We start from the raw sequence: 13,682 nt of genomic DNA, 5'->3' as shown, positions 1-13,682 counted from the left end.
AATCAATTATATTCTTTTAGAACATCCAACACTATATATTGGTGTAATTCTTATGGCAGACATGAGGAGTTTTGCTCCAGATGAATTTTGAGAAATAATATATCTTGACATGTGAAATAATGCCTATTTGGTAACGTTAAGGGCAGTAACAACACACGGAAAATATTAACATAATCATAGGTCCTTCTATCGACCACCAGATTCTCCTCCTGGTGCAACCAAAAATTTTAAAGAAAATCTCAGTTCACTATACATAAGTTCCAAAATGATACTGCAATCATTGCAGGAGACTAATTACCCGACAATCAACTGTGATAATTATAGTTTCCTTAGTGGAGGGCGTGACAAGACATCCTGTGAAACGTTACTAAACTAGCTGCACAGATAGTTCAGAAACCCACTCATGATGGAAATATAATAGATCTAATGGCAACAAATAACCTGACCTCTTTGAGGGAGTCAGAGTATTCCATAATGGATATAAAACAAATCATCGAGCTGCAGATAAAGAGATGCTGAATGAAACTTGTGTGACAGTCAAAAGATCAATGCATGAAATATTCATTGACTACTGTAGGGGAAAACTGTCAAATGATCTTTCACAAAACCCAACAATATTTTGGTCATACGTAAAGACTTAGTGGCATCAAAGTTCGTGACCAGTCACTCACTCATGGACGAGACTGGAGCTGAAGTTGAGAGTAAAAAGCAAAAGCAAAAATACTTAACTCTGTTTTCAAATGTTTCTTTACAAAGGAAAAACCCAGGAGAACTGCCCCAATTTAAACCTCTTACCACTGAAAAGAGGAGTGAAACCAGTATTATTGTCATTAATGTCGGGAAACAGCTGAAACTGTTAAAACTGAACAAAGCTTCGCATCCCAATGGAATTTCTATTGGATTCTATATTGAATTTTTGGGTGCGTTAGCTCCTCTTCTGACTATAATCTATCTTAGATCCCTCAAACAAAAAATGGTGGCCAGTGGTTGGAAGAAAGCATAGGCAACAACCATCTACAAGACGGATTGGGACCCACAAAACTACCATCCACTATCTGCGACACTGATCTGTTGCAGAAACTTAGAACATATTGTGACCCCCTACATATCACTCCTGCAGGGGTTGTGAGAATAAGATTAGATCAATTACACCACACACAGAGGCATTCAGTCAATCATTTTTTGCATGCTCCATATGTGAATGGAACAGGAATAATCTCTAACAACCAGTTCAATCGGACGCCCTCCATCACGTACTTTGCAATGGTTCGTAGAGTATAGGTGTAGATGTAAATCACTTTGAACTGTTGCCTTTTGTTACGTAGGCCCAAAAATACACTGTTCTTACAACTGATGGCCATTACAAAGGAAACTGATCGAAATACTGCTAAGAAATATCTATAACTCAGTTCCAGAATTTTTAGAATTTTGGCCAACTATAGAATCTTTCCATTCACTGAGTCTCTTTTGTAAGTTTCTACTGGCAGAGGAGTACATTATTTTCATGTCTGCTGAAGCTTTCACTTAAAGGTGATGTCACATTAGATAACATTAGGGCTATAGGGAGGACGGAAGTCTCTTAAATGAAATGATATTATGAAAAGGGTAGTTGCTATTCTGTGTGTGTGTTTTCTATTTTTGACAAAGGCCTTGTTGGACAAAAGTTTATTTTGTGATAGTCTTTTTGTAGTGCCTATCTGCTATTCAGCATCTCTGCTATATGGCGAGTTGCAACTATCCTTTCCATAATACTGTAAATTCCATGCTGGATTTTCCATTGTTTGATTCTTACACGAAATAGAACATATTTTTGAGCATTTTGTTTAAGTAGTGATGTCATACTTCAGAATATGCTGCCTGGTCTCAACATGGGATGGGTTGTTTTAAGCATGTCTCAGTCTTGAATATGCATTGATCCTTGCACCACTTAGAACTATCCATTGTTGTGAACAAAGCATGAAACTTTTCAACACTACTTTCAGGGCAAACAGCAACTGTTATTTCCTTGGCAGACCAAAACTCTCAGACTTCTGAGGGATACTCCCACAGACTGGTTTCTAAAGTAGTAGAATTTACAAATACTGTATTGTACTTGCACTAGATGATGATGACTCTGTTAAATGCATACATTCAGATCTACCTGAGGCCTTTGGCACTCTTCACCACGTAATTTTGCCAAAGAAGCTTGAATAATTAGGAATAGACGCAGCAGCACATGATGAATAAAATTGGGTATGGAGTGCAGACAGAACAGGTCTCAAATGAAGTTTGTTTCGCAACACATTTATCAGATACAAAACACATAAATGTAGGAGGTCTTGAGGCTTGTATCATAAGAACATGACTGACCTTTTTATACATCAACAAATTTCCAAACCCTGTTAAACATGGAGAAAAAGACAGCAGCATTGTAAGCACAGATTAAGTACCGGAAACATGGTAGAGAAATCAGATGAAACACTCCAGAATGTTCACAACTGGTCAGCATAAAATACAGTAACAATGGACGAAAAAAAAAAAAAAAAAAAAAAAAACACCATTAATGACAGCTTACTGATGATAAATAATGCAGTCACATTAAACATAGATGATAATTCTACAGTGCAGTGTAGCAAATGCAAAATTTTGGGGACAAATATTGACTTCCAGGCAAAGTGGAACAAGCATATTGCAAAGAGAATGTCATTAATACGTTATTTGCTTGTATTTTTGTCACCAGTGTGAAGCAGAAAATGTATCATACGAGGGTTGTTTTTTATGTAAGGGCTGTTCGCGCGTATAGTCCCGTAGTTTGCGCGGACGCCGCAACAAGCCACCGCACCAATTGCTGGTATCCTTCCCGTTCACACTGATGCAAGTTGCAGCTCTGTAGCTGACGTGTACGCATCACTGTGCTACTTTATAATGTTTACAATTATTAAATCGCCCGCCGCGTGTGAGATACGGTCAGTGATATGTTTTTTGACTGCGAGAAGCCTATCAGCTGCAGAAATTCATCGTCAGTTAACAGAAGTTTATGGCTTGAATGCAATGAGTGAAGGTAAAGTGCGTTTAAAAATTGCCGTCAAAACATCCATGACGAAGAACGCTCAGGCCGGCCCTATGTGATCACTGATGATTTGGAGGCTGCAGTCGAAACAAAGATTCGTGAGGACAGAAGATTCACAATTTCCACTCTTTCTTTGGAATTTCCACAAGTTTCAAGATCGCTTTTGTACAAAATTGTGTCCGAAAACCTAAACTTTAAGAAACTGTTTTCTCGGTGGGTACCCAGACTCCTCACGGAGGACCACAAAGGGAAGAGATTTGCCACTTCATTGGACTTTTTGATTCGTTACGAGGAAGAAGGGGATGATATGTTGAGTCAAATTGCCACTGGAGATGAAACATGGGTATCCCATATCACTCCCGAAAGCAAGCGACAATCGATGGAATGGCGACACACAACCTCACCCGTCAATGTCAAAGCCAAACAGACGATGTCAAAGCGCAAGATTGTGGCAACTGTGTTCTCGAACCGGCGCGGTGTTTTGCTAGTGGACTTTATGCCATGAGGAATGACAATCAACTCAGATGCCTACTGTGCAACTCTAAAGAAGCTCTGCAGAGCAATTCAAAACAAAAGGCACCGCATGCTGACAAAAGGAGTTTTGCTCCTGCACGATAATGCTAGGCCTCACACCTCTCAAAAGACTCGGGATTTGATTGATTCTTTTGGCTGGGAAGTTTTGGACCATGCACCATACAGCCCCGACCTTGCTCCTAGCGATTTTCACCTTTTCCGGTACCTAAAACACCATCTTGGCGGGCAGCGCTTCAATGACGACGATGAAGTGAAAGCGGCCGTGAACTCTTGGCTGTTGGAGCAGGCGGCCGAATTCTTTGAAGAGGGAATTAAAAACTTAGTTGTACGGTATGACAAGTGCTTAAATAAACAAGGCAACTATGTAGAAAAATAGGTAAAAGTGTGTAGAATCAGAAAATAAAAGTTTTTTTAACAAAAGTATTTGTATCTTTTTTTTAAAAATAAAAACGGCCCTTACTTAAAAAACAACCCTCGTAGCTACCTATTACTCATTTGTACGTTTAGTCCTCGCCAATGGAAACATTTCTTGGAGATCAAAATTGTAAAAAATATGAACATTATTTTACAAACAATAGGTAGGATGAGATCCAGATTTAATCCACATTTACCAGAAGAAATAAATAAAAAGCTCTAAACAATGTTTTTATCAGTTAATCAAACTGTACAAACAAATCTTAAACATATAACCAACACTAACATATTTTAAAAGGCAGTTAAAGCACACCTCTTTCAAAACTGTAAAACTGCAACAAATGAATAATTAAAAATCTATTTGTCAGACTATAATATATCTTTACAGTAAAAGCAAAGCAGAATTAAAGTATCATTACTTACATCCTGTGACATGCACTAGCTGCTGCAATGTTCAGAAAAGGAAACACATATATTATGAATCTCAGTTCCTTGTGGGGAAGAAAAGAGAAAAGGAAGACAAAAACTATGGCAGGCAATATTAGCTTCCTGACCCTCTCATCATAATACGCTCCTATAGGAACAAGAAAAACAGAAAATGCCATTGCTCGTGGAATTGCAGAGTAGAAATACCACAGAAAAGGTGATGTCTGAAATTATGATTAAGGAATATTGTTAAATTCTCAAAAATACATATTTTAGTTTGTTTATTGTGTAACTGCCAAATGTGACGACACACTGTCATTGCACTGTACTAATCAATCTACATTCATTTACACTGATTTTCTGATCCAAATTCAATCCTCCAGCATAGAAAATTAGGCATAGATGTAGTTTCAAGGATCTTTTTATTCCTTGCAAATATTACTTAATGTCTTTTGTGTAGACAAAAAAACAACTTTTTACTCAGTGTGTAAATAATTACTACCACCTCCCAAAAGTCTATCATAGCTTGTCAACTCTTTGAAATTTCCCCACTTTCAAATGTATTCCAGGGAGTTGTCCTATACCTTATCTTTTTTATAATGTCATCACATTATCTTTACTTTTATATGAAATTCTAAAGCTTGTAACTATCTTATTGGATGAAAAATGCAGTATTTTATCATACGAGGTCCATATCTTTACATTCTCTGACTGGCCACACAGATGGAAACTTTCATGTGAAAAGGGTGCCTTATTGCTCAGATTATATTTCTCATATCCATAAATGCACATTCAAGCATTATTTTAATACCCTATTTTTTTAGAGGTAAGTCCATTTAATGTGGGCTCCTTTAACATGTTGACTACCACATGGTCACTGATGGACAAAGCCATTTCTCATGCAAGATGTCAGGTAAATGCCAGTAGCCCTATGCTCTAGTCTCTTTAGATGAGGAGTTTCCAATGCAAATGAGAGACAAGTGTGACTTGTTGACAAAATGTACCACCTACAAGCCACATGGCCTGTAGATTAAAACTTGGCTATGTGAGATGATATCAGCTGAGTCTCTGTCATACTTGTGGCATCTCATATAGGGTAAATTTTCCACCTTGTACAAACTCTACGGATTGATCTATGAGAGGATATGGAAAAAAAAAAAAAAAAGGTTTAATGAATTTATCTCCGGAAATGCATGGTTTCCTTGCTAGAGACCATTTATTCAATCATACTTTGTTACAGAGACTTCGGCCTAATACGTGCTGTACCATGTAGCCACAGTAACAGTATGCATGGTTTTCTCCTAGAGGATGGTACTGTTCCTCATACATCATTTCCTAGCACCCTCTTCTCCCATAGTAATTGGTAATGTTGTGTCCAGTTCACTTCTCTTGCTGACTCACCTTGTAGTGGATGTGATACAGCATGTACATAATGGCTCAGTATTCAAATCGAGAGCTTGCCAATACGGTGTTCACTTACGGAAAGGCAAATGGTAACAGGCGGCAAGCAGCAAGGTTGTATCAGGAGACCTATACCCACTGACAACAACCACAGCATTCAAAGTTTGCAACAGTGTTTTGCCGTTTGTCTGACACACGATCGTTTCAGGAAGCAGGAAATCATAAAGGACATACCCGAAATGTTCAGACACCAGACCTGGAGGAAAATGTGATTAACACAGTGAAAGGTGACTGCCATGTCGGTACCAGGCAATTGGCCTGCCAGTACAGAGTAAGCCAGATGACAGTGTGGAACATTCTCCATGACAATTGTTATTACCCTTATCACTTACAGCTTGTGCAGGACTTTACTAGCGACAGACTTTCCACATCGGGAGCAGTTTTGTCACTGGTTACTTCACCAGGCAACCACTATTCTGGGATTTGTGCCATCCATAATATTCACAGATGAGGTCACCTTTACGAGGAGTAGTATCTTCAACTTTCATAGCAGTCACCTGTGGAATAGTACACAGAACCCCAATGGTATGGTGACTGCAAATCATCAGCATCAATGCAGCCGGAATGTATGGGCCGAGATAACCGGCGACCGTATTTTGGGATCAGGCTTCCTTCCACGTCGCCTAACAGGCCAAACTATCAGCATTTCTTGTGGGTAACTTTGCCTCTCCTGCTGGAAGAAGTGCCATTGATGTTTCAAACAGTTATGTGGATGCTACATAATGGTGCCCTAGCCCACTTCACCATTAACGTCCAGATGCATGGCCTGCTCATTCACCAGATCTCAACCTGTGCAATTTCTGGTTATGGGGCCATCTCAAAAATATCTCGTATGCAGAGCCATTTCCAGATGTGGAGACACTGGAGCAGTGTATTCATGCTGCCTTTGACACTGTTTGGATGCATCCTGGCTAATGTGACCTTGTGAGACAGAACATGCTATGGCACGTACACGAATGCATTGAGGCACATAGAAACCATTTTCAACACATACTATAACTGTGTCTGCATGGTATAGCATATACTAGACCACAGTCTCTGTAACAATGTATGACTGAATAAATGGTCTCTAGCATGGAAACTGTGCATTTCCAGACGTAAGTTCATTAGACATTTTTTGTCCCATATCCTCTCATCGATCAGTCCCTAGAGTTTGAACATGGTGGAAAAAATCACCTTGTAGTCTTGCTTGCCTGTGGGTTTCTTGCATTTCTGTGCATGAATTTGTATTTCTTGATTATGCTGATACGGGGTTAACATAAGAGCAGGAATAACATTTTGTTTTACTGATTTTCATTTATTTTTGCAAAATGTTATTTGAAATAAATTACTTGGCATTTACATATGTCTGCCTGTGTGTGTGTGTGTGTGTGTGTGTGGTGTGTGTGTGTGTGTGTGTGTGTGTGTGTGTGTGTGTGCGCGCGCGCGCGCACGTGTATACCTGTCCTTTTTTCCCCCTAAGGTAAGTCTTTCCGCTCCCGGGATTGGAATGACTCCTTAACCTCTCCCTTAAAACCCACATCCTTTCGTCTTTCCCTCTCCTTCCTCCCTCTTTCCTGATAAAGCAACCTTGGGTTGCTAAAGCTTGAAATTTGTGTGTGTGTTTTTTATTGTTTTTATTGTCTCTATCAACGTACCATCGCTTTCGTTTGGTAAGTTACAGCTTCTTTGTTTCTAGATATATTTTTCCCACATGGAATGTTTCCCTCTATTATATTCATATCATTATTTATTACTAATAATTACGAAATTTCAATGTTGTGATATAGAATCATGAAGCTGACTGATTATTTTATAATGTTATGAACAGCGAGTAAAGTGATATCATAAATGATTTTAGTTCAAATGTATCCCGTACCATCAACTTGTGGATTTCAGGATATATTAAATGTAGGATACCAACATTTTTGATGACAATGATGATTATGGTGGTGGTAATAGTAGGAACATCAGAGATTCTGGTGCAGATATAAATCAATCACCACCAACTTGTGTGTGGCGTGAGGATTGTTCAGTAAGTATGTTGAAAAAGAAAGAACTATTATTTTGGGAATTTCTTTCTTTTTTTTATTTTTCAATATAATGCCATTTTAACTCTATACACTTTTCCAAGCATTGCTCCAACTTTTCAAGCTGTCCAAAAAGTAGGATTTCAGTAGGTCTGCAAAACAGGCCTCTATTTGGGCAAAGTGAACCATCAAGCACCAATCAATTTTTTCAAGTTTGGAAATTGGATGTTGCAATAACTTTAACTTTGATTACATAACTTTTGCCATTGAAACTGTGCAGGTGTGCACCTGTGCACTGTCACAATGGAAGAGGACCTTCCTTTCTTCCTCAAATGAAGACATTTTCATTGATTTCTTCATTCAACCAGCGCAGTAACAAAACATAATATTCTCCAGTTATTGTTTGTCCTTTTTTTCAGACAATTGATGTAGATGACTCCACATGCATCCCAAAAAACTGTGGCTGTCTGCTGTCACCTTGCTAGTCGATTTCACTGTCTTTGCTTTCTTTGGAGCCTGTTCACCTGAAAACCGACGCTTTTGATTGTACCGTAGTTCCTGGAGTGTAATAGTGTATCCTTTTTTTTGTCCACAGTCACTTGTTGATGCAGAAACACAGCAGAAGTTTGACAGAAAAGGCCCAAAACAACCTCAGCATTGAGCACATGGTTGCATTCACTGTCCACTGGAAGCAGACACAGTACTGATCTTGTCTAGATTTTTTTCATGCTCAATTTTTCATGAAAAATTGAAAGCCCTATACCCTGTGATAGGCCTGTGGTCTCAACTATTTCTTGTGCTTTGATTTGTTGATCACTCAAAAGCATACAGTGCCTTTTGTCAATCATTTCAAGGGTGGTCACTTCCATTGGACGTCCCAAGTGTTGATCCTCTTTTTTTGGATGTGTGACCATATTTAAAGTCATTTGTAAACAGTTGCAAAAACAGGAGCAGATGTGCTGTGAACTCCATCCAACTCAGTTTTGATCTGTTTTAGTATTAGGCATTTTAAATAGAAGTGTTTAATCAATGCTCGAGATTCACTTTTTTCCATTTAGTGAAATAAATGTCAGCTTGGTGCTTCAGTCAGTTGGGACAATGAAAACACATGATGTATGATGTTGCAACATTACCAGCCCTCCAGTGACAGAAGACACCTGATACAAGCAAACCCTTTAGATACTATAAGTACCATCTCTTGGGTTTTCTATGGTCTTATTGAAAGACTCATGTATGAGGTTACTGGAAGTCATCTGAAAGGGACTGTGTTCGCTGGTCAAGAAAACGCCAATAGTAATTTCTTACTTCCTACAGATAATAATGATTTTAAAACAATCCAGTTTTGCAATATACTGTTACTGAATCAACAGAAATTTATGTGCATTGGACTAGTAGAACAACTGGCAATAGAAGATTTCCAGAATGAATTTTCACTTTGTGGTGAAGTGTGGGCTGATGTGAAACTTCCTGGCAAATCAAAACTGTGTGCCAGATGGGGACACGAACCTAGGACATTTGCCTTTGGCAGACAAGTTCTCTACTGCTTGAGAGTCTCAACCTACCCTCAAAGCTTTACTTCTGTTAATACCTCTGTGATGGAGAGTTGATCAAGCTTGGATACTTCAGTTGGTAAAGCACTTGCCCACGAAAGGCAAAGATCCCACACTGAAATACCAACTGGCACACTATTTCAGTCTACCATCTGCCAGGAAGTTTCAGCATGCTCTCAGTTGCAGAGTGAAGATTCTTTGTCGAAACAGTCCTTTAGGTGATGGATAAACTGTTTTTCTACATCCTTTCTTCGAGGAGTGCTATTTCTGCAATGTATGCAGGAGAACTTTTGTGAAGTTTGGAAAGAAGGAGATGAATTACTGACAGAAGTAAAACTGTGAGGTATGGTTGTTAGTGGTGCTTGGATAGCTCACGCAGTAAACCCCTTGCCTGTGAAAGGCAAACACTCCAGTTTTAAGTCTTGTTAGAGCACAAAGTTTTAATCTGCCTGGAAGCTTCAGCAAAAGATTGTTGCAGCGCAAATATTCTGTTCAAGAAATCAACATTTTGCTTACAGATATGAGCAGAAATCATTTACAGTTACTTTTCTGTTGCATTCATTTTACAAATGTCAGTTAATTATCATGATAAAACTTGTAAGTCATAAGAAAAATATTGGATCTAATGGATAAGAAATTTTGTGCAGGACATATAAGTGAAACAGCAGTCATAGGTGAAACCTTGATACCATTTACAGGACAATTGTTGCTTATACATTATGTACCTGGTAAACAATGTTAAGATCTTCAGATAGTAGAAATAATTCACTGATTTATAGACTTCTACCACTGACTTTGATTTGTAGTAGGATTTTGAAACATGTACTGCATTCCAACATTACAAAATATCTTAAAGAAAGTAATCTGTTGACACACTACCAGCAAGAATTCAGAAAATATTATTCTTGTGAAACACTAGTGGCTCTGTATTCACACACAGTAATGACAACTATTGAAAGGGGACCTTGAATCAATTCTACACTTCTAGAAGGATTTTGACACTGTTCCTTGTAAGTGACTTCTAATCAAATGGTATGCCCATGGAGTATCATCTCACAATCGAAACTCCAGACATCAGTCAGTCAGATCGATACAAAATGTTGTATATTGAAAGAATTTCAACTAAAACTGTGATATAATTGAAGCTATGTGCTGTTGTTCAGGAGAACATGCGTTGACAGTGAGTAATAAGTAACCCTGGCACTACACAGGAAAAACCACAACAACAACATAACAGGGAGTGAGTGTCTGCCATGTAGAACTCCACTGGGGAAGTTGGTAGAGTGTTAGTTTGTTGTAGCAAGCATCCTGTGTGAAACTCTTATGTGGGACAACATATTCCTGACATGTAAAAGGACTGTTTGGAGTTTATAGCAATGTTCCATTGGTGGTCTGCTTTGGCTTCATTTATTTGAAAGTAGCAATTCCACAGTGTACATCTGCCATTTCACAGAATAAACTCACACAATCAGAACAAAAGAATAAAGAAACAATTGCATCACACCTGTGGAAGTATTAACAGTAATAATTATATTCTTCTTCTTCCTCTTATAATATCACTATTATTATTATTATTATTATTGTTATCACTATTAATACTTCCACATGAGTGATGCAATTGTTTCTTCATTCTCCTGTTACAATTTTTTATGTTTATTCTGTGAGGCTTCAAATGTAGTCCATAGGTTTGTTACTTTCAAATAAATGAAGCAAAAGCGGACTGCCAATAGAACTTGGCTATAAACTCCAAGCAATGCTTTTACTGACATCTTGGGTTGTCGGGTGTTCTGCCGGATATCAGCGTCGTACTTGCACGATATTTCGGTCACGTAGCTCGTGACCTTCATCAGGTGCGACCTGAAACTGCTCCTCGAGTGGACCTGGTCCACTCGAGGAGCAGTCTGAGGTCACACCTGATGAAGATCATGAGCTACGTGACCGAAATATCGTGCAAGTACGACGCTGATATCCGGCAGAACACCCGACAACCCAAGATGTCATTAGATCGCCGGGAAAGCCTGAAGAGTTACAATGCTTTTACTTGTCACATGTACTAGAGTGCAAAAACTGGGATGACCAAGGCTCGAGCCCAGGATGCTTGGTATGACAAACTAACACTCTACTGACTTCCCCACAGGAGCTCTACATGACACAACACTCACAGTTGTGTGTTTCACGTTCTCTGTAGATCAGGTATTACTTATTAATTACCATTCTCCTGAACGACAGCACATAACATAACCTATACTGTACTGGAGTGTGGTACCGGTCTGATTCACTGGCAGCTGGAGGTTTGAGTGTCTTCTGTATAACTGGATTCATGATTTCCTGTCAGAAATGTTACAAGTAACAGTAACTGTAGTAAAGTTATATCTGGGATTTCCTAGGAAAGTGTTATAGGCCCCCTGTTGTTCTTAATCTATATACACAATTTAGAACAGCAGCCCTCTTAAAGTTTTGCAGATGATGATGTATTTACCACCTAGTAAAGACATTAGAAAATCAAAATAAATTATAAAGTGATTTGCACAAGATTTCTGCATGATGTGAAAAGTGGTAATTAACACTGAACAATAAGAAGTGTGGGGTCCCCCACATGAGTACTAAAACAAAATCAGTTAAATATCAGTTACATGATAAATCACACAAATTTTAAGGTTGTTGATTCAATTTTGTACCTAGTGATTACAATTACAGACTACTAAAATTCGAATTATCAACCTAGAATATGTGAGGAAGGGGAACTGAAGACTGTTTCATTGGCAAAACACTTAGAACATGCAACAAATCTACTCAAGACACTGCCTACTCCTTACTTGTCTGTCCTCTTTGGAGTATTGGCGCATAGTGTTGGATCCTTATCAGATAGGACTGTTGGAAGACATTGAAAAGTTCAAGAAGGGCAGCTCATCTTACTGTTGGAAGACATTGAAAAGTTCAAGAAGGGCAGCTCATCTTATATTATCATGAAATAGGGGCTACACTGTAACAGATATCATAAGCAAGTTGGAGCAGCAATCTTTAAAACAACAGCTTTTTTTGTAGCAGCGGATATTTTCACAAAATTTCAGTCACCAACTTTCTTAGAACACCAAAATATTTTGTTGACACCTAACTACATTTGGAGAAATGGCTAATGTTATAAAATCAGAGCTGGAGAGATTTATTTCATTTTTCCTCACATGCCACTCGGGAGTGGAAATGTTGAGAAATAGTCTGAGAGTAGTTCTATGCATTCTCTGCCAAACATTTATGTGTGAACTGCAAAGTAATCATGCAGTTGTAATAAGAATGGATATACTTTATGCATGGTCACTTGGCACAAAAGATCATGCCCAAACTTGTGAATACAGTAATTACGTTAGTGAAAGACAAACAGTTGTGTGGACAATTATTGCACATCAGTTCTCTTCCCAAGACTGTAAGCCAGTCAACAATGCCAAAAAATTTTTCTAAATGTACATATGCTACAAATGTGGGTTTGCCTTTGTTCAACCTATCTTTTATTGTAAATCACAGCGTCAGTGTTGTCCAGAATCCAAAACATATTCCCAGTTTAGCTTCTTCAAGACATTTCATCCTGTAATAATTTGTGTTAGTCTTTTATAATCATGACTTTTAAAACTTGGTTGCAGAAAGTCCTTGGCAGAATATAAATAATGGATTGAATAAGGATAACAAATCACCATACAGTTGGGGTGTTTAGTGGTAAACAAGCATATAAACAAGACTGAAGACCTTACTAAGCTAACTATGGAAGCAGCATTTTAGCATGCAAGGGATGATAACTATCAAACATGGGGAAAACACAGGCCGTACATTCTATGGAAATTAGGCAGAGGTCCTGGCAGCAAACCTGGAGGTGCACTTCATCTCATAATTCTGCCCGAGGGCAGGTATCAGGGAGTCGATGTCCCAAGTACGCAAAAAGAATGTGATTAGGTGCATGAGTAGGAAATTGTCGGATGGAGCATAAGTGAGCAAGAGTTGGTGCTTCCAAAACTGAAGAGGGTAGATTCCTGCTTCAGCAAGCAGACTGTCTACCGGACTAGTCTGGAAGGCACCAGAGGCCAGTCTTAGTCCACAATTAAAGTATGGTGCCAACATTTTCAAGGGGAAGGTGCTGTAGAGCCATAACCTTGGCAACCATTATCCAGTTGGGATGATACCACAGCCCAGTATCTACAGGGGAGCATAGTGCAATCTTCACCACAACAGACTGGGCAAGGAAGAAGAGTG

The 13,682-nt window shown here is 38.7% G+C and overlaps 1 protein-coding gene across 2 annotated transcripts in view; it reads right to left on the bottom strand.

Moving 5' to 3' along the window:
* The window catches only part of LOC124794826 (probable Dol-P-Man:Man(7)GlcNAc(2)-PP-Dol alpha-1,6-mannosyltransferase), a 174,903-nt gene that overhangs the window by 42,126 nt on the left and 119,095 nt on the right, over positions 1-13,682 (bottom strand). For both annotated transcript variants that reach the window (XM_047258488.1, XM_047258489.1), the window contains exon 7: positions 4,421-4,647. In XM_047258488.1, the coding sequence (XP_047114444.1) occupies positions 4,421-4,647 (227 nt within the window). The remainder of the gene's footprint in view (positions 1-4,420; positions 4,648-13,682) is intronic.

This window comes from Schistocerca piceifrons, chromosome 4 (assembly GCF_021461385.2).
Source record: "Schistocerca piceifrons isolate TAMUIC-IGC-003096 chromosome 4, iqSchPice1.1, whole genome shotgun sequence".
In the NCBI taxonomy this organism is placed as follows: Eukaryota; Metazoa; Arthropoda; class Insecta; order Orthoptera; family Acrididae; genus Schistocerca; species Schistocerca piceifrons.
Note: the sequence above shows the minus strand (reverse complement) of the source record. Positions and strands in the feature narration are given on the sequence as shown.